The sequence below is a fragment of the Brugia malayi genome (assembly GCF_000002995.4).
Source record: "Brugia malayi strain FR3 genome assembly, contig: Bm_v4_Chr4_scaffold_001, whole genome shotgun sequence".
In the NCBI taxonomy this organism is placed as follows: domain Eukaryota; kingdom Metazoa; phylum Nematoda; class Chromadorea; order Rhabditida; family Onchocercidae; genus Brugia; species Brugia malayi.
In genome coordinates this window covers 12,587,115-12,609,169 of record NW_025062478.1, presented here as the reverse complement: position 1 = coordinate 12,609,169, position 22,055 = coordinate 12,587,115, and the positions used below count along the sequence as shown (strand labels likewise).

The 22,055-nt window shown below is 30.1% G+C and overlaps 4 protein-coding genes across 4 annotated transcripts; 1 reads left to right on the top strand and 3 right to left on the bottom strand.

The window, feature by feature from the left end:
• Positions 1–2,135: 2,135 nt before the first annotated feature.
• On the bottom strand, positions 2,136–3,500 carry Bm17836 (Uncharacterized protein; the record flags this gene model as incomplete). Its single annotated transcript, XM_001896961.2, has 2 exons — positions 2,136–3,338; positions 3,447–3,500. The coding sequence occupies 2 exons, from the start codon at positions 3,498–3,500 to the stop codon at positions 2,136–2,138; spliced, it is 1,257 nt and encodes a 418-aa protein (XP_001896996.1).
• A 5,538-nt stretch (positions 3,501–9,038) lies between these two features.
• On the bottom strand, positions 9,039–10,215 carry Bm17835 (Uncharacterized protein; the record flags this gene model as incomplete). The annotated part of the gene is made up of 2 exons (XM_001896962.2): positions 9,039–10,031; positions 10,162–10,215. The coding sequence occupies 2 exons, from the start codon at positions 10,213–10,215 to the stop codon at positions 9,039–9,041; spliced, it is 1,047 nt and encodes a 348-aa protein (XP_001896997.2).
• A 2,476-nt stretch (positions 10,216–12,691) lies between these two features.
• Bma-nstp-2 (CG3774-PB, putative) lies at positions 12,692–16,772 on the bottom strand (the record flags this gene model as incomplete). Its single annotated transcript, XM_001896963.2, has 9 exons — positions 12,692–12,929; positions 13,156–13,301; positions 13,601–13,710; positions 13,837–13,897; positions 14,070–14,201; positions 14,443–14,545; positions 14,856–14,969; positions 15,357–15,439; positions 16,674–16,772. 9 exons carry the CDS (start codon positions 16,770–16,772, stop codon positions 12,692–12,694), a joined length of 1,086 nt encoding a protein of 361 aa, XP_001896998.1.
• A 1,545-nt stretch (positions 16,773–18,317) lies between these two features.
• Bm13497 (Uncharacterized protein) lies at positions 18,318–19,475 on the top strand (the record flags this gene model as incomplete). The annotated part of the gene is made up of 2 exons (XM_043082555.1): positions 18,318–18,395; positions 19,443–19,475. The coding sequence occupies 2 exons, from the start codon at positions 18,318–18,320 to the stop codon at positions 19,473–19,475; spliced, it is 111 nt and encodes a 36-aa protein (XP_042938489.1).
• Between the last annotated feature and the right edge of the window lie 2,580 nt (positions 19,476–22,055).

Sequence of the window (22,055 nt, the reverse complement as noted above, 5' to 3'; positions counted from 1 at the left end):
TTTCTAAAGGTTCAGAAACTGAAACGATTAAATAAATTAAATAAAAGTTTTTAAAATATGTTTATCGCAAAAAAAGAAAGCACTGACTTTATTTGCAATTTTGCAGCTGAAAATCTATAACAGATTTACTCGAGAATTTAAAAATACAGCTGAGAAGAAAAATAAAATGTTTCATGAAACTGATTGAGAAAGAGAAGTAAATTAAATAGGCTTCGCTTTTTCTGAAGATTTCATCACTAAAATGAGGCAAAATATAGGACAATTGTATGTAATTTTATTATGAGTTGACATTTGCATTTGCAAAAAGAGTTTTCTTGAGAAATTTTTCTTGCATATCAGACAACAGTATAGCTTCGCACCGGTATCACATTACTACTTCCTTTTGACAAAACCACAAAACCACGTATATCACAAAACCATTTCTTTCCACTACTTCATTTTGCTTTGATAGTCCCATTACTTCCATCAGTGTTTCGATTGGAACGATCCCTAACATCGGTTTAATTCGTTCATCACTAATTCCCTTCACTGATAAGCCTTGCGATTCATTCCCTTCCTCTTTCACTTTTGATATTGATAAAATCAACAGTTCTGTTTGGTCCGTTTGAGCTGCTTCAAATGATATAAAATCATCAGTTTGTACAAAATTTTAAATCTCCAAGGTATTGCAGCATGTTGTAATTTTTAAACTTTAAGTGGACTTGCAGTTATTTTGAAAATTGCTCAATTAGAAGAAATAGATGAAATATATGTAAATGAGAATAATTTCTTTTAAAATCGAAAAAGGAGAAAGTGATGAAACAACAGTAGTTCAAGAACGAGCTGCTTGCTAGCACAGGCATACCATTTCTAATTATTGCTGTTCGAAAATACGATACAATGCTGCAGAATACATGCAAAATGAAATTATAAATTTTTTATCGAAATTTGCTAAATTTATTGTCGCTAATTAAATAAGAATGACAGAACTTAATTGTTATTCATTAAACTTTTTTGCAGCATGCTGGAGTAGTTGGTATACCATTCTGCACCGTCTTAATCATTAAACTACAATATAGATCAGATCAGTCATACGTCATTCATTTTTATTTATATTTCTTTAGCAATATCAACTGATCGTTAAAATTTTTGGATGCTTGTTAAATGAAAAAGAAAAAAAAAAGTAGTGAAGTATATTTCATCCTTTTCATTGAAATACTTGGACTGATTTATTTTTTATTCTTCAACTTGAAAAAAATGTCACTTCAACCTTTACAAACTTTATTTATTCAAAACAAACATTTTGCATCACAAAGTCAAACACTCCATTTGTTACTTTCCATCTTTCGCGCTATAAACTCTTTAAGGTATAAGCATTTCTTTGCTTCTGCAAATTTAATTTTCATCACATAAGAAGTGAGTCAAATAAATAAATTAATTATGAGCAAATGATTAAACAAATTTGTCACTCACAATAGCAAAAAAAATGAATTATAAATAAATCGATTTAATTGGAAAGGTTAGAACAAATGAAATATACGTCACGTTATGATTTCTTGACAAGTGCAAATGATTGCATCCCAGTGATAAAAAAAGCAAATTGTTTAGTTGATAAAACTTTTGCGACATGTATTAATTTTGTTATTGTTAATGGTTTTAGGAATATTTTAGTCAACAAAAATAGTAAGAAAACTACGCTTTTGTATATGCCTGCTCAAATCTCGGGCTGATTTTTATCTGTAATATTTTCATTGATTTTCAATTAATTACTCATTGATATGAATTTAATGAAATTCGCATAATTATGTAACCGTATGAAATGGTATGTGATTAAGAAAATTCTTTTCTACCCCAAAAACTTAATTCAATGTTATTTATGCAATAATTGAAGAAAGAACACATATGAGCAATTTCATTTTATTAGTAGTTTAATAACAGATATATTTATTTACAAGTTATTCACCGCAGAAGATAACAAACATATTTGCATATATGTAACCAGGAGAATAACTTGCACGCAACGGATAACGAGCGACAGAGATTTATTAAAAAATCAATGACACAAAAATTGACTGATGGAAAATATAAATAATTAACAACAACAAAAATAGCAATGCGTATTTCTTCAGTTCAAACTAAAGTGTAAAACGTAAGATTTAATGATTCCGCATGTGTAATTTTAAGCCGCGTTTGCTCTTCAAATCTTTATTGCATACACTGCAGTGATAGACAGGTCTATTCATATCATGAGTTGCCGTGTGAGACTGCAAATCATGTTTTCGTAGGAAACTTTTTCCGCATACCGAACAACAGTACGGCTTCTCACCGACATGAATCAACATATGATTTTTCATACTATAGGACAGAGTAAAATTTTTTTTGCATATCGGACAGCTGTGCGGCTTCTCATCGGTATGAGTAATCATATGTCTTTTCATATTAAAGGAACTAATGAAATTCTTTTTGCATATCGGACAACTGTACGGTTTCTCACCGGTATGAGTCATTATATGTTGTTTCAGATTTCTAAGCCGAGTGAAATTCTTTTTGCATATCGAACAAATATACGGTCTCTCACCGGTATGAGTCATTATATGTTGCTTCATATGCATAAAATGAGTAAAATTCTTTCTGCTTAATGGACAACTGTATGGCTTCTCACTAGTGTGAGCCATCACATGTCTTTTCATATCCCTGAACCGAGTGAAATTCTCTTTGCATATCGGACAACTGTACGGTTTCTTACCGGTATGAATCATCATATGTTGTTTCAGATTTTTAAGCCGAGTGAAATTCTTTTTGCATATCGAACAACTGTGCGGTTTCTCATCGGTATGAATCATCATATGTCCTTTCATATCCCTGAACCGAGTGAAATTCTTTTTGCATATCGGACAACTGTGCGGTTTCTCACCGGTATGAGTCATTGCATGTTCTTTCATATGCGCAAACTGAGCAAAATCCTTTTTGCATATTGGACAACTGTATGGCTTCCCCCCGGTATGAGTCATCATATGTATTTTCATGTTTCTTACCTCCTTCCGACATATATCACAACGTTGCTTATTTCTCGTTTTTCTTTCTTGCTCCATTGCTTCTATTAAAGTTTTCATTGGAATGAGCTGTCGTCGCGGTTTAATTCCTTCATAACTTACTCCCTCCATTGATAAGCCTTGTGATTTATTCCCTTCCTCTTTCAGTTTTGGAACTGATAAATCCAAGGATTTTGTTTGAAATACTTGCAATCCAATTTCTTCATCATTTTCTTTTTCCACTGATAAGCCTCGTGGTCCATCCCCTTCATCTCTCACTTTTGATATTGACAAGTCCAACGGTTCTGTTTGATCCGTTTGCGCTGCCTCAAATGACATGAAATCATCAATCTTACACTGTTCAAAATTTTAAATCTCCAAGTTATTCCTCCAAGTATTACTATGTCGTTTTTTTCAAATTTTAAATGGACTTACGGTAGTTTGAATACTGCTCAATTGGAAGACGAAGAAGAAATAAATGAAATGCATGCCAATAAAAACTTCTTGCCAATTCTAAAAAATATTCAGTTTCACTGAATGATCACTAACAAATTCGCAACGGATTTTTCCAAGTAAATGCTTTTGTAAATATTATGGATTATTTACAAATCAATCACTGAGTTCCAAAAGCTTTCTCATAACTCAAAACTTTGGAAAAAGTGGAAAGAAGAACATTCCCCGCCGAAAGAAGTGAAGTAGAACTTACTAAATGAGTTTGACACAGGCCACACGATTACTTTTACAAGGTATTGTTAGAGTATCGTATGTATAAATGCTCATCACATGGGAGTGGCAAACTACGTTAATTCCACGTTTAATAATATAGCTATAAGAGTAAAATATGTAATAGTATGTCTAATGATAATAGAATCATTGTTCAATTCTTTACACTGAATAATTTCATTTTAGTTTCTATACCGCATAGTTTGAAATGATTTATGCAAAGCAAAGGTTCATTGCACAATTTTATTTCATTTCACTTCAATTTTTCCACATTATAAAATCTTTACAACATTATTCACAAAGGAAAACTACATTGATGTATCTCTTGTAATTAACAGAGCTAATTTACATATGCTAAATGATTTCATCAAATCTTTCGTTTGGACTCCATTTTTAAGCTTTCAAATTTGCTTTGTCAAAAAATTTAAGAGAAATGAAATAAAATATTTGTATAGTTTAACTGATTATGTTGATGTTAAATTTGGTTGATCAGTAATTTGCAACGAAGTGAAAACCTTGAAGACCTGTAGCAATGCAAAAATTATAATTTTATGCTACTCAAATGTTCATTTATTCTATGCAAGCAGAACTTTTAAGATTGGCTTTTTCTTTCCTAAAATTTTTTTGGACAAATTTTTTCATACTCTTTTCAGACAAATTCAATGCTTTATCTACATTCCGCGTATATAACACTTATATTAGAAAGTTAATTCGGTTAGAATTGATTAAAATAAAAATTATTGAGTAGTCAAAAGTTAATGTGATAATAATGGGAATGTAACCACAGTGAAGAAGATCAAAGAAATACATGTGTTATACTTTATTAGATGATTGATTTCTGATCCGTTCCGCCGTTGATCTCTATACATATTACTGTATAAGCGCTGTATTGTACGACATGGTAAAAGAACAATAAAGCTATTGTCGACGTTTTGAAGATATGAAACAATAGTAACATGTATTTAAAAAAATCCCCAGCAACCATAACTTTTGTTGTTGTAACGGCATTAGAGTGATCATTATGTCTCAAAAAAAAAAAATATATATATATATATTATTACCAAGCAAGCCTCACCCATTAATTCTTTATTACAGAAAAAGTCTTACACGCATCAAAAACTTCAATAGAAATTCTAAGATATTTGGGATAAAATGGTGGATATACACATTTGGGAAATTTCGTGAAAAAGTACATCTAACGAAAAAACTAATACCGTGAAGTTCTACGGATTTCATCATGCTTCATCTACCGCACACAACTGTGGCTCTTTGAACGATTTTACCAGTGTTGCCTTCGTACCGTTTTAAACATCCACTGGACTGAACATATAACCAATGTTATTATCCTCCAACAAGCAGGTATCATCAATACTGATATCATGCTATCCACTGTGGTTGGATGGTCACATCTCTAGGATGAAGGATCATTGTCTTCGATTCTGATTCTACGATTATGCTGTGTGGCGAAATTGCCACTATCTACTGAAATAGAAAATGCCCCCAGAAAAGAGGTACAAGGATTACTGGAATTATCCCTCCGTCTTGGATAAATTCATCTCAAACAGTGAGATATAACGTTGAATGGAGAATCTAAGGACTAATTCTTAAGGAAGATTTTAGTTTCAATTCAGCTACAAACAAATCATTGTTACATGCATTTCCAGTTTAATTGAATGGCGTATCCAGGTATTGCATCAGTCAGGTAGATCTGACATGGAAGGATATCAAAGGATAGTCTTTGGGGATGACAAAAGAGGTGTCAATGTGTCGATACAATGGATGGATTGAAATAAGTGCAATGATTAAGAGGTAGGAAGCTATAGGTGGGTGACTAGATTTCAATTTTATTTTTTGAATTTTCGAGTAAATTTATAAAAACGAAAAAGTTAGATAAGAAATTGAATTGTTTTATCAGTATCTGTCAAAATTTGATTGCGTTTTATTGAATTTACTTTGCTGAAACATAAAGCTATACTCAAATTTGTCGAACTTCCAGTAATTTTACTTTTTGTTTTAATTCTGGATGAAATTTGTCTTGATGAAACATTTAAGCTTACACTGTTTTCTAATCTTTGGTTTTAAAAGTGCCGGAAGGACGGAAATAGTCTTGTAAAATAACTTTTCTATTTAATAATCAAAGTACTTGCACTCGAGAATTTTTTTTTGTTGTCCATCCGATTCATATGTAAATTATTTCAACTTTAATTTTATATTTCTTAAAACTGGTAAACCCAGAGTTTGAAATATTAATTAATTCACGTGTAAATTGTTACATTGTGAAACTAATTTTATATTCTGTGGTTAAATTATTGTAAAATGTTTCTTTTAATTTTTTTATTTCAACGCGACAACTTATTTATCCATTCCCTATTGAGAACTTTGACCCCGACAGTTTAACGACTGTATTATCCTGGATTGCTAGTCATCTGTTTCAATTCCTAATCAAATCTTGGGATAGTTTCTTCAGTTATCAATATTTGTCATTCATTAGCATTTGTCATATACTATTACCATTATTCTTCAATAAAGAATAAACGTTTACGACAGTACTTGTCTGTAAAACTACAAACTAGTTAAATCAAAAAATTTCTACCGTATGGTCGATTCGAGCCTCAAACAAGTTTCTTATATGTGTCCATTGAATTATTTTATTAAAATTTTATTAAAATCCATGAAAATCTTGTCGAGATATGAATTATATACTTCTCAGTTTAATAAAAATCTTATGCATTAAAAAAAGGTAAGGACATATTGCTTGATTATGCCTGAAATTATTTACACTTCCCAAAAATTCATGCTATATGCTTTATTCTTTTTAAATTAATTTGTACAATGTTGATTCAATTATAATGCATATTTCCGATTAGGAGAAAAACTTTGGCACAATTGCAATTATCGAATTTATGAATCTTTTTTCTAGAAGTCAACTAACTTTTGAAAAATTCGTAACTCTAGATTTTTATTGGAATCTTGTATCATTTTAATGATGAAATCTTCAGAAAAAACCAAGCCTATTTAGTTTACTTCACTTTTTCAATCAGTTTCATGAAACATTTTATTTCTCTTCCCAGCTGTATTTCCAAATTTTCGAAATAAAATTTTCTTCTTTTAAAATTAGAAATCAAGTCAATGCTTTCTTTTTTTTACGGCAACTGGTATATACAAACTTTAATACTACTTAGTGGAAATAGATATCTTCACAAATTTCATCTTGTAAATTCTCCTTGATTTATTTTAACAGAGAATGTCACCTCTTATCGAACTTTCGCATTATAACAAAGAATTTGAACCTTTATAATATTCTCCTTTGCGCAATTGTCATACAACGGGCGACGCTAATTCTAAATGAATTTTGATGTAGTAAATTCGAACATTTTTCAGAATTGACAAGAAACTATTCAAGTTAACATGCTTATTTCGTTTTGTCTTCCAGTTGTGCAATATTAAAACTACCCTAAGTCCACTTAAAGTTAATAAAATACAACACTGCAATACCTTCGAGATTTAACAACTAATAATTTCATATCATTTGAGGTAGCGCAAATGGATTAAACAAAGGCGTTGAATTTATCAATATCAAAACTGAAAAAGGCTTATCGACGCAAGAAGTGCGTGAGGAGCACGTAGAATTACAACGCATTTTAATTCAATGAGTTAAAAGAGTGGTAGAATCACTGTAATATATGTTGAAAGAAAGTAGAAAGTATATAACTCATACCGGTGAAAAGATATATAATTTTTCTCTATGCAAGAATAATTTCCAAGTATTTTCTTGGATGTCAGCTCATAACGAACGTAGATTCTTGTGAAACAATTAAGAGCACAATAACAGCAAAAGAGAAACTTGAAAAATTCTAAATGAAGTGAAAGAATTAGACTTAACGCCAATAAACTAACAATTATCGAGAGAAGGAATATTCCAATAAATGGGAAAAAGAAGAAGGATCATCGAAGGGACGAAGTGATCAGCAGAACTTGAATGAATTTCATTCAAAAACTTGTAATCGTGCGGAGAAAGAAAAAAAAAATGCTCAAATCGTGAACAATGAAAGTATGACAAAATTAATAACTCAAGAAAAGAAAGCTGATGTAATGCTAACAATATTAATGGAAAAATTATGATATAATCCTACGACGTCTCACTCAGGGCAACATGATTTGCTAATAAGAGCCGTTTCAAGTAACACTTCAATCAACTCCCCAGGAACGACGAATTTGGCGAATTTATCACATAGAGACAGTTCTGACTTAGTTTTGATGTCACAAACTGAACAAGGATGGAAATTAACCGTGGGTGAGATGGAAAGAATCATTCCACAACTAAAGATGATAGGTGAAAATATTAAGCAAGCATTTCAGTACTGAAACTATGATAGAATGTTAATTACTATTTTGGATAATATAGACATTTTTACTAAAAGGAAAAGAACACATAAACTCTAGCAATTCTAGAAGAATAACTTCAAAAAAACAAAGAACTAACAAATAGTCAAGTTTTTTGGTCAAGCCAAGAAAAGAAAGTTAACGACAAAAAAATCATGAACCTTTTCTAGTAGTGACCACTGATTAATATCATGTAACGTTATGGTTTTTTGACAGACGCAATTAATAATGTGCAATGACGAAAAAAGTTATATATGATTTGGCTGTTGAAACTTATGCGACGTCTATTAATATAAATGATCGAAGTGAGAGTTAATTAGGTTTTAAAAATATTTCAGTCATTAGAAATAGTAAGACAGATATGCTTTTGTATATGCCTCCTCAAATGACTTGCTGATTTTTATCTGTAATATTTTATTGAATGCCAATCAGTTATTCATTGATATGAATTTGATTAAGTATTTGTTGCAAATCTCATAATTATATAATCTTATGAAATGATATGTTGTAATTAAGAAGATTCTTTTCTATTCCAAAAATTTACTTCCATGTTATTTATCGAAGGAGGAATACATATGAACAATTTCATTTCATTAGTAACTTTACAACAGCAATGCTTATTTGCAAGTTCGTCGTGCATACCATCCAAGGTTACTTGCGAATGAAATTAATGGATGAAGATAACGCTGAGAAATGCATTGCTGTGGGACAACAAAAAAGTGTGCAAAAACGACATGCATATAAGATCAAATATACTAATAACAGCTTTTTAATTAAAAAAAGGAGTAATTGGCAAGAATGCAGAGCGCATTTCTTCTGTTTGAAGTGTGTCAACTTTAATGATCCTGCATCTGCAATTTCAAACTGGACCTAGTCTGAAAATCCTTATCGCACACAATGCAGTAGACAGATCTAGTCATGTCATGAGTTACTATCTGATGCCATCGAACAACTATACGGCTTCTCACCGGCATGAATTATCACATGTCTTTTCACACTACCGGAATAAGTGAAATTCTTTTTGCATATCGAACAACTATACGGCTTCTCACCGGTATGAATCATCATATGTCCTTTCATATCCCTGAACCGAGTGAAATTCTTTTTGCATATCGAACAACTATACGGCTTCTCACCGGTATGAATCATCATATGTCCTTTCATATCCCTGAACCGAGTGAAATTCTTTTTGCATATCGGACAACTGTGCGGTTTCTCACCAGTATGAGTCATTGCATGTTCTTTCATATGCGCAAACTGAGCAAAATTCTTCTTGCATATTGGACAACTGTATGGCTTCTCCCCAGTATGAGTCATCATATGTTGTTTCAGAGTTCCAAACCGAGTGAAATTCTTTTCGCATATCGAACAACTGTTCAGTTTCTCACCGGTATGAATCATCATATGTCCTTTCATATCCCTGAACCGAGTGAAATTCTTTTTGCATATCGGACAACTGTGCGGTTTCTCACCAGTATGAGTCATTACATGTTCTTTCATATGCGCAAACTGAGCAAAATCCTTTTTGCATATTGGACAACTGTATGGCTTCTCCCCGGTATGAGTCATCATATGTATTTTCATGTTTCTTACCTCCTTCCGACATATATTACAACGTTGCTTTTTTTTCGTTTTTCTTTCTTGCTCCATTACTTCTACTAAAGTTTTCATTGGAACGAGCCATCGCGGTTTAATTCGTTCACCACTCACTCCATCCATTGATAAGCCTTGTGATTTATTCCCTTCCTCTTTCAGTTTTGGAACTGATAAATCTAAGGGTTTTGTTTGAAATACTTGCAATCCAATTTCTTCATCATTTCCTTTTTCCACTGATACGCCTCGTGATCCATCCCCTTCATCCCTCACTTTTGATATTGACAAGTCCAACGGTTCTGTTTGATCCGTTTGCGCTGCCTCAAATGACATGAAATCATCAATCTTACACTCTTCAAAAATTTAAATTTCCAAGTTATTCCTTCAAGTATTTCAAGTACTATGTCGTTTTTTTTTTTTTTTTTTTTTTTCAAATTTTAAATGGACTTACGGTAGTTTGAATACTGCTCAATTGGAAGACGAAGAAGAAATAAATGAAATGCATGCCAATAAAAACTTCTTGCCAATTCTAAAAAATATTCAGTTTCACTGAACGATCACTAACAAATTCGCAACGGATTTTTCCAAGTAAATGCTTTTGTAAATATTATGGATTATTTACAAATCAATCACTGAGTTCCAAAAGCTTTCTCATAACTCAAAACTTTGGAAAAAGTGGAAAGAAGAACATTCCCCGCCGAAAGAAGTGAAGTAGAACTTACTAAATGAGTTTGACACAGGCCACACGATTACTTCTACAAGGTATTGTTAGAGTATCGTATGTATAAATGCTCATCACATGGGAGTGGCAAACTACGTTAATTCCACGTTTAATAATATGGCTATAAGAGTAAAATATGTAATAGTATGTCTAATGATAATAGAATCATTGTTCAATTTTTTACACTGAATAATTTCATTTTAGTTTCTATACCGCATAGTTTGAAATGATTTATGCAAAGCAAAGGTTCATTGCACAATTTTATTTCATTTCACTTCAATTTTTCCACATTATAAAATCTTTACAACATTATTCACAAAGGAAAACTACACTGCTGTATCTCTTGTAATTAATAGAGCTAATTTACATATGATTTCATCAAATCTTTCGTTTGGACTTCATTTTTAAGCTTTAAAATTTGCTTTGTCGAAAAATTTAAGAGAAATGAAACAAAACAAAAAAAAAAAAAATTTTTTTTTAACTGGTTATATTGATAATAAATCCAGTTGGTCAGTAATTTTTGGCGAATTGAAAAAGCTTTCACGCTGTAACAATGCAAAAATTACAATTTTATGCTATTCAAACATTCAAAAATATATTCCTTGTTAGATGATTCTATGTGATGACTGGTATTAGAAATCCGGTTAATTTAGCAAGTGAAATTCAATTTAATCATATAGACTCATTAGGTAAAAGAAAAAAAGATTTCTAGTATATATATATATATAACGGAAATTACTTTAATGTAACAAATTATCAGCACATAATTTGTTAGAAAAAAATCGGATAGTTTGCATCATAAAATTCCATTAAACATTAGATTAAAGATCTTTCTAATTGAATATTCTGTACACAAATATAAAATTGTTTACATCAAAGATGCATATTATTTAAGCAATCATTTATCAACACTCATCTTCCAGTTGTAGCTGAACCTATCTGCATTGTTTAGAATTTTATAGCTGTTAACAAGAGATGTGTGCATTATTTAAAATGTTCATCACATCATATGTTGTATACGATGACTGTATGAAAATTGAATAAGCCTAATTTACACACATACATACAAAGCAATTTAGAAATTAAGTTTAAAAATGAAGATCAAACAAAAGATTTGATGAAATCATTTAGCATTTTTTATAAATCAGTATCATCAATTATAATAGATGCAGCAATGTAGTTTTCGCCTTTCGCTAATATTCCCAAAGATTTGAAAATGTAAAAAATCGAAGCAAAAATGCAAAATGTCACAACTGCTTTGCATAAATTAGTTCCAACAATGCAATATAGCAGCTAAAATGAAACAATTCAGTCAGAGAATTAAACGCTAATTGCTAAATGTAATGTAGCTAATATCAAATGATTGATTTTTGATCCATACATCAAAAATAAAATCCTTGAAACGAATCCTACCAAGTTTTTCTTACAGTTTTTGGTTCAAAATTTGAAATTTCACTGTAGACTGACCACACATTCTTTAGAATTTTTGCAAAAAAAACCTGCTCTCTGATTATCTGTTTGCTAAAGATCAACAATAAACACTGAATTTATTGTTTTTATTGAAATTTATTACCACTATTGAAAACCTTGAACTGTCCTTTTTCACTCCCTTCCTGACGCATGAATTAGGAAAATTTAACATCAAAAAATTTAAACCACTTACTAAGGTAGACCTACTCACTACAAAGCTTGAATAATCTATTATCCATATGGAAATGAAAAAGGCTAAGTACTTTAAGTATTTAGCGCATTATCCAAGAAACTAGGATGCCATCACTATTCACTGAGTGATATAAATACACAGTCGAAACTCACTAATGAAATACTAATAATGGAAAGAAATAATTTGATGACTTATCTTCTCAGGAAATTATGTGACAGTGTTAAAACATAACATGCGTATGTTAGAAATATCTTCTTTGTTTTACCTCATCAGCTCTACATTTTTAAATTGAATTTCACTGAACTAAAACAATCCTTGAAGAATTTCCATTACAAATCGTCACTTAAATGAATAAGAAAAAGAAAAAATTTCATTTCTTATAAAAAGAGAAATACTTTTTATAAAAATTTTTTCTTATATGAAAAATATTCTTTTGCAAATTTAACCTTTTCAGTTATGGAACTAATGAGAGATATTAAATAAAGATTAACCTTATGTCAGTTGAAATATTCCGCAGTTTATGACAGATAATTCTGTGAGACGAATTCGATACAAAAAAAATTTATTAAAAAAATTTTATGCATGAACTATTATCAATTAATATTTTCTCTTATTTTCCTCCGCTGTACGAGTATGGTTAGTCCAAATATCGGCAAATGCAAGTGTACCAGTAAACACCAACGCTGCGCCAACCCAATGTGCTAACGTGAATGGATTCCGAAACCAAACAATGGAGATAAGTAAAGAAAGAAACTTCCGTATGGTAACAACCATTGTTACGGTTAACGATTCAAAAGTAGCATTTAAACGATATATAAAACTAATGCACATCCATCTGGAAATTAATTCAATCAAATCATTTAATGATATTGCAATGGATTTTTTTTTTTTTTTTTCAAGTTCATAGACTATCCTTTTATCAGTTACTGCGGCAAAGACCAAACAAAATACCAAACAAAAATAAAGATCTTTCAACCGCTTTAGGATAAAAAACACAGTATATGTAAGTGTGAGATTTCATCAAAATAAAAAAAGAAAGAAAAAAAAACAAAGATACATACTGCAAAACGCATGTAGCAGCAAGATAAGCCCACATGTGTGGAACATGAAAGCCAAAAATATTCATCGGATAACTATGTGAAAATTGAACAGCTGATTTATAAATATCTCCACCCATAAATGCAAAAAATGGTAATGAAGCACTGTGCTATAAAACAAACTATGTAGATTAAACTCAATACTGTATTGTAAGATCTTCATTTTAATTATCTTAGATAGATTCATTGTGCATTATAAGAATCAAAAATGTCAATAAGTAACGGCTAGGAAGAAAAAAAGATTTCTGGTATGATTTATATTAATTTTTATGCTTAATATTTGGGCTAATTTTTAATGCAACAGAAAGACATAAAGGATTCAATATATTTTTTCTTTATAAATAATCAAAATCTTAAATTTATGAACATAAGATCCAATCCACAGAATTTTCTTCAACAACCAACTTACAATTACAAATACAGCTTCCTCAGTATGTTTTCCGTAAGTCTTATACATTGTTTCTTGACAAATTCCCAAATATGCGGATGCTAGTAAAGCTATAGTAAGCATAGTCAAGCCTGAAACATTTTTAACCGATTTAAGAAAAAAATGTCGAATAAGGGACATCTTTTATAATTTGCAAAGTGTTTCCAACATTAAAATATATGTGATAGTAATATGTCAAATTTACTTAATAAACTTGCCGACTAGCCATTCTTGATAGTGCTTCTCGACGCTATCCACTGTTTCTTTTCCATCTATTTTCTTAAAGATTTCTTATCAGTTATAAGAATCCAATCAATAATCGACACATAAATAGCTACTGATGGATATTCCATATTAAATTCATAATATCAGCAATACTTTTTTAAATCTCCACTTGCTGATCATTTCTGAAAATTCAACAATTCTTTACCAAAATTTTCGAAATACTAACCTCCAAATGAGCAGTAGCGGTAGTACATATGATTATGCCAACCGTGATCGACAGAACTGCTAAGTATTTCCGCAATGAGTACTGCTTTCCTTGTAAAATTTTCGTGAAAATTAGGCTAGCTAACAGTGAACCCTGAAAGATCAGTTCATTTGATATTAAATGATGCCAATAAAAAACCAATCATCGTTATATCAATTCATAAAAAAATATATTCATATTGTGATCATAATATTTCTTGATCAATTCATCCTCAATCTAAACAATTAGATGTTATTCTTTTCAAAACACATCTCACAAACTTTAAGCTGTTTTTTTTTTTTTTTTCTTTTTAATTTATTGATAATAAGACTGTAATATGGAAAATATAACTTACTGATCGAAAAATGATATGTAAGGGGACAGGAACATGAAAATTTAAAGCTTGGTTGTTGATAATATTAACACAAAAGAATGTTATTACTGTTGGCAGATAACCACTGAAAACGATGAGAGAGGTATTAAATGAACAATCAATGAACTGATTAACTTCTGCTATAACTACTGAAAGCTCATATTTGAAGCTGCTAAAGTTTGTCGTCCGATTGTTCATTTTAATCAATCTTGGAACGATTTTTGGGGATAATAAACGTCTCATTTACTTGAATAGACCCAAATTCGCTCGAAGCTAATAATTAAAACCAAGCTCAAATTTGGAAACAAAATAGAACTTCAAAATGAAAAAAGAAAAGAATTCGTCACTGAAAAGGAAATTCGAATTTTTGAAAATCAACAGAGATTTCCGCCTACCGTATGGGAATTTTATTGGGGACAGCAAAAAATTTCGACGTAAAAATTAATCCTTCCAACGATATGAAAAGAAATGTCGAAAAAGTCATCAGATTCATCGAACTAGGTTGTTCCCTAAAAAATTGACTGAATAGCTAAGTTTTCGAAATTTTTGCAATTTAGTCGAAAATGAGAGAAAGTATTTCTAGCTTTCTCATTCAAAATCAGTATTTGCTAGAAATGCAGCACGGCTGTACAAAAATTTCAGCAATACTAACAATAAGTACTTTCTGATGAAGCTGGCAATGTATCTTATTTTCGTTTTGGTAGAAAATCCACTGACTTCTGAAGTTTCCACTGCTTCACATATGAATTTTGTATTGTGGAAAAGTTTAATACTATCAGTGAGAAAAATCAAGGGATTAAGTATAGTCATTGTGAAATGACCAAAAACAAGCTGAAATGTTCCAATAATTTCGCAAAAAAGAGTGGCAAGTGAAAATTAAATATGAAGAAGTATACTTGGCGATAGATTCTACAAAATACATGCATCCAATGCAGCCAACCAATGTGCCAGATATGGGGTACAAAGCCACCGCCATGATCTGAAATTAAATTTGGAAAAATAAGGAAGATTGAATTCTGTAACATACTTTTTCCTTTTATTTCACTACCCTTTTATTAATCAATTTTTTCTCAATTAATAAACATTTAACAACAATATTGAACATCTCTAATTTAAAAAATATTGCAGTCAATCAGCATAGACACAAAATTACTCGAAATAAAACATCTTACAGAGAAGAGGAAGACTTGCTGGAAATTAAAATACGTGCTAAAGCAGATTTTATTATGCGAAGTGAAAATAGATTTCATTAGGCTTCATATTCCAATCTGCCTTCTGATGAATAATGTGGAGTTAATCACTTCCAGACGCATAACACAAAACGACGAGAAATTATTTGGAACTTTTTTTTTTTTTCGAAAGCATAATATTTCATTTTTTCAAAAGAAAATTAAAGCAAAAAATTCCTAATGATTATGAACTTGTAAATGAGAGGTTCAGGGATTGAAAGAGAATTAAATAAAAATTTTCAAAATAAATTTACCTATCATAAGAAAAGAAAGCATTGATCCTATTTCTAATTTTGAAAGTAGAAAAAGTTAAAAAAAAAACTTTTTATTTTGAGGAATTGGCAATAAAATTGAGAAGAGAAATAAAATGTTTCATGAAACTGATTGAAAAAGTAAAATAAACTAAATAGGCTTGATTTTTTCTGAAGATTTCATCATTAAAATAAGACAAGGTTCCAACAAAGATCTAGATTAACGAATTTTTCAAAGGTCAAAAAAAAATCTAGATTAATTTTTCAAAGTTGAAAAAAAGATTTATAAATTCGATAACTGTCAAAGTTCTGCTCCTAATCGAGAATATGCATTATACTTACGTCAGCATTGTACAAAATATCTAAAAAAAAAAAGAATGAAGAAAATAACATGAATTTTTTGGAAATGTAGGAGATACAATTTTAGATAGAGTTAAAAACTCTGATGTCTAAAAAGGAGTACCAGGAAAACGTGATTTTGGAAATTGCAATGATGATGGACATCACCTGTAAAAATTCTGCTCAGAACAACAGCTCATGATCAATACAGCATTTTCCAATAAAAAGATAGTCTAAAGATAATTTACATGCAGCCTTGATTCAAGCATTGATCATCTCATTGAGTTTATCTCAGTGCACCATCGAAATGCTCGAAATATCTATTGAACCGTAGAATATCTAACGTTCTCGTCAAAGAAATCTAAGGATTGTTTCGATCAACAGGTGGACATACATGGTGTGAACATGCAACCAACTGCTCCAATAGAAGTGCACCAGAGAAGTGGTATGAAGAGGTAAACGTCGGTTCACTCTCATATCGGAGACATACCATCCATACTTGTGCTATCGTCTTTGAGAACGAACGTCTCTTGAAGAAAAAAAAAACAACCGTCAGTATCGCCCAAGAAGACTTCCCGATATATCTTTTGCAACAGGATTTGATTATTCCGCATTGGTCTTTTCAGCAGCCATCAACACGTTTGCAACAAATGTAAGTTGATCATTTCACAAAACTTTGTTGACGAAGTCAACCCATGAATGAATGCATAGGTAAAATTATTAGTTTAACATTTTATCACATTAATAAAACATTAAAAGAGTGTTGTGGTTCTCCCAACTTTAATAATCCTAAAATAATGACTTTAAGATGAATTGACTTTAAGATGAATTATATAAACAAATGATAACAGTTCCTATGTGCGCGAAACTAAAGAAATAATTATTTGTTAATTTCAATTATTAACCAAAAACTTTTTGAATTTCATAAGTACAAAATGTATTTTTTTTTTTTAAAAAAAACAAAATGATTACTGAATTAGTTAACTAGCGAAGAAAGCAATAGTAGATAAATCAAAATTGTAACGATGATGGTACGATGGTACGATATCTGTAAGAAACCAGTGCAATAAAATTTTAGACAATTTTTTTTTTTTAATTTAACAAAGAAACTCGTTTAATTGCAATTAATTTAAATTTATCGTATTGAATGCAACTACTGCTCGACAATGCCTGTCGAGCTGAAATAAACAAAATTCACATGCCCACGAGTAACAAAATAGCGATTATTATACATTAGCAGAACCTTTTTCATTTTTGATGGGCTGAATGATTTTCTTTCTTTCTTTTCACACTTTTTTGTTTGTACTTGACGTTTGTACTTTGTTTTTTTTTTTTCTTTCGGATGGATTAGAAAAATAAAACCGAAACATCGTAAAAATTTTTTTCTTGTATAAGGAAAATGAAACATTGCTTTTTGTTTCGTTCTGTAAAACATATGTATTCCTTTTACAGTTTTCCTGCCATTATATGTACTTTTTAAAAAATTTTTATATCTTTTAATGAAGATAATTTACTGGTCTGTGTATTTCCAAAATTTCTAATTTGAAAATAATATACAATTAATGGAGATATACTGATAAACAATATTTTTAATATTTAACATGAGAAATAAAGAAAGAAAGGAAATGATGAAATGATAGACTTACTAGATTGTAAAACACGCCTATCATTTTGGCCTCATCTTTTTCAGCATTTCTCCACAGAGACATTTTCTTTCCAAGTTCTTCAGCTCTGTTTATTTTCTGATATCATTTATTGGCTTTTTGTAATTGTTGATTTTGTGCAGTATTTAATGACTCATTTCAAATGGTTGTTAAATTTTGTCGTTATATTTCAGATTGCCCCTCAACACGAATCAGGGAACATTTTCAGTCGTCTGTAATTCCACCACTGTGCATTCCAAGAATTAATGACTTTATTTGCTTTAAAATTACTGAATCGAAAAATGCCGGTTTTTTGAGGAAAATTAGGAAGAAAAAAAAATCCATTTGCAAGGTTTTGATGAAGAAAAATATCTATTAGTATTTCCCAAGGACAAATGTCTATTTTGGGACATATACGATTCTATGAAAATAATTGGATTGACTGTGAAATTCGAGAAAAGCAGGAAATTTACGTAAATATTTCTCTTATTATTGGTTCTTCCTATTAAAGCTAAAGTTCTTTCACCATCTAATCACTTATCGCTGTGGTAAACAGTCTCTAAAGTTTCTTTTGTAAGATTCGCCTGTGACTTCGACAACCGTCTTAATTTTACCCCAACTCGCTAACTGTAGCTTCCGATAGTTTCCGATTTTATAAGGCTAGGACTCTCCCGTTTATATCAATTTTCTGACTTTTAGGTAAGAATAAAAAAAGCTAAGGTGAATGTTTGTTGGAATTATTTTAAGTGAAATTAAAAAGAGAAGAAAATAGGATCAGGAAGAATGAAAATATCCGGAATGAAAGGTGCAGAAAATGGAGAAAGAAGTGTCAAAGCGTAGGGATAAAATATTAAATCCACAATTAGAAACTGAAATTTGCGAGTAAATCCTTCTCTATATTCGTCAGAAGATCTTAAATCATCGGTGTCATTTTGAATAGCATCGTCAGCGTTGATCTCATTACCATTCAGGTTAGATATTCCCTTTTATTTGCACATTTTGTGCATGTTACTAGTTCAAGTTCAACTTAACATTTCTATCTAAATCTAGAAATAAGTGAATCGAAACATGAGAAAATTTCATCTCATTATGTTAGTTATGTTTTTCCATAATGAAACAACTGTTTTTCTGATTTTGTTAATCAAATATTATTTTAATGTGTGAGTTGGAGTGTTACTAACCGAGGAATTTTGATAATAAATTTAAGAGTTTAATTTCTTAGAATTCTTATTTGTTTATCAGCTTTCTTGTTTATTTAGGAAATTAAAAGTACATGTTCATTTAATATTTGCTAATTTAGTAGTTTCGCTTTATTTAATGGTTTGTTGACATAATAAAACTTGACAAAGTGTTCGTCTTTACTGCTTTAGAAAGTAAGAATTTTTATTGCTTGTAGTTATTTTTCTTACAGGAAATCAGGAGTTTCAATTGTTGATGCAATAGTGTAATGATGATAATATATTTTATTTATTTCTGAACAAGCAAGACTTCATTTTTTTTCCTTTTTTTTTTTGTTTCAGAAGGGCAAGGATAAATCAAACGGCTCACAATGAATTCCATTTTAATATCGATGCACTAAATTGAGCTTTGTCTTGGACATCAGAATTAATAGCTGGAGTAAGACAGTTTTGACGGCGGATAAAAATCTGTTGAAAATTTTTAAAAGCTTTTGATTTAAAGGAAGATGATGCGGTTACACAGGCTGGAATCTGTGCTGTTGAATAAGGTTTGTCTTTTAGTTCGAACGTTTTAGTATGTTATTTTATTAGGTGTACTACTTTGTAATAGAATGAATAATTGACTTTCTATATAGCAGTCCATTATTTAACTTCATATTTTTTGTTGATTTGTTTTAAAAGATCGAAGCAACTGTGAAGTTTTAAAATAGTTGCTTTTGAGTGGTTTATGATGGAACTTCTGATGAGTTTTTAATTTTGAGTTATTCCGCTAAGAATGGCTTCTCTAATTTTCTTGAGCAAAACTTTAAATTACTGAAATAATAGATGGCTTAGTAGAGTACTATCACTCATTCAGTGGATTTCGTAAATTTTCGTTTCCAATTTTTTTATTGTAAATAATCATATGTATTCATATTTTGGATCATATAACAACGGAAGTAGAAATGATACCTATGTTCGTGAAAATAGCGATTTTTTGAATGACAATTTGCTTGCAAGTAAAATCATTTTCGATCAGTTTTCATTCGATGTAATGTATTTTTCAATACGTTATTGTTTCTTAGACAAAAAAGTGAAGTTTGTTTTATAATTCATTAATAAGTTTTTTAAATTCATCAATATTCAAGGGGAGATTTATATGAAGTCCATTCGAGTATTGTTTACTTCAGTAAAGAGGATAAACGAAGCACTGATATGTGGATGACTGGGACAATTACATTATTTCATAGCAGATTAGCCTTGAAAAGATTTCTGCATTTAATCCAGTTTGATTTCTGCATTTAATCCAGTTTAACGTTATTTTTAACTCCCTAACTTATTTCATTATATTCTTCAGTCAGTGCTATTTGAATTAACATTGGATTTAACAAAATGATTTGACTTGAAAAATTATAAATTTTTATCATTCAGAAAGATTAGAAGAATCTTGCAAAGTTGGGTTATACCGTCGACTTAAAACAAAAATCCAATTAATTCCTAGCTTTAATTTTTGAATCACATTGTAATAAAATATATTTAAACTGGTTTTATGGAAAAAATTCAAATTTACCTCCATTTTTTTCACAGGATTCATTTTATTGACACATTTGTGATAGGCAGTATGCAGCGTTGCTTATCGTACACTATTAAGCAATACTTTCAAATATTATATGTTAGGTGAAGCATGGTTTTTTTTATTTTTTATTTAAATGATTTATTCCACAACATACGCTTTGTAAAAAGAAATCAAGATTCTGTCTAAAGACATTTTACAACCATTAAGCTTAAATTATGGACATATTTAGCACTGATTTATTAGAATTGTTGAAATACAATTAGCCGAATTATTTAAAGCTGTTAAAAGTTGTTAGATGAAGTTGCAAATTTTTAAACCATAATAACGGCATTGCAATTACTAAAGTAAAGTTTATTTGATAATGTGATGATATGTAAAGTTGCTGAACCAAGAAAGAACGAAATTTGACTACCAGAGAAGTGTATTATCGTTGTGCAAGTTTAATAGAAGCAATAGATCGAGAACATAGTATAAGTAGTTATATTATTAGTTACAGCCATTGAATAAATATTTATTTTTATGTTCAGGTTTTCAACTAATGTCATTATGTTTCTCTAAGTAATTTAAATTATCATAGATTAAAAATTATGTTTGTTACCAGAATTTTCCTTGTCATTAGGTGGCAAAGGGAGCAAGTTTGTTATAAAGTCTACTCAAGTATTATATAATCCGATGAAAAGGATGAATAAAGTTATTACGATAGCTAACAGCAGAACCGGATCCGTGCTATGATATGACAGTGAGAAGTGGTATTGTTCAAGTTTCAATTTTTTCTTATATTTAATTTGCTTAATACTTCGAAAAATAATGCGATGAACAAAGATGCTAACTATTATTACTTCTTGATAATAATGGTGCTATACTACAGCAAATAATAATGTAGTTTATAAAATTATAATAATTTCGAAGTTGGAGAAATCTATATCTTTTATTTGTTCTCCTGGTCCGCACTTAAACAAAAACTTAAAATATTTCATGTTCTATAACAATATAAAGTTCAATGATAAGAATCATCGCTATTCTTGGTGTTATCATTTATAAATCTGTTTTAATCAAATAACAACTATTTATTTATTTTATTTTTTCCGTTATGTGGGTCATCCATGCTACTTTCTTGTTTTCAGGTTAGATTCTATATTTTCAGGAACTAAATAATTCTGTTCCTCAAGAAATTAAAAACGATTTTTATCATTGGATGAACAACAAAATATTTCGCTGAACAGAACTGTTCAAATGTTATTTTGAAATTTAATACCATATAGTTTCCCATCATAATGCAAATAATACTCCACAGGCATCACTATTTTCGTTGTGTAATCATTACATTAGATTATGATCAAATAATAATTTTCTTTTTTTGATTTTAGAAAAATTTGATTTTAGAAGCACTTTTAGAGTGA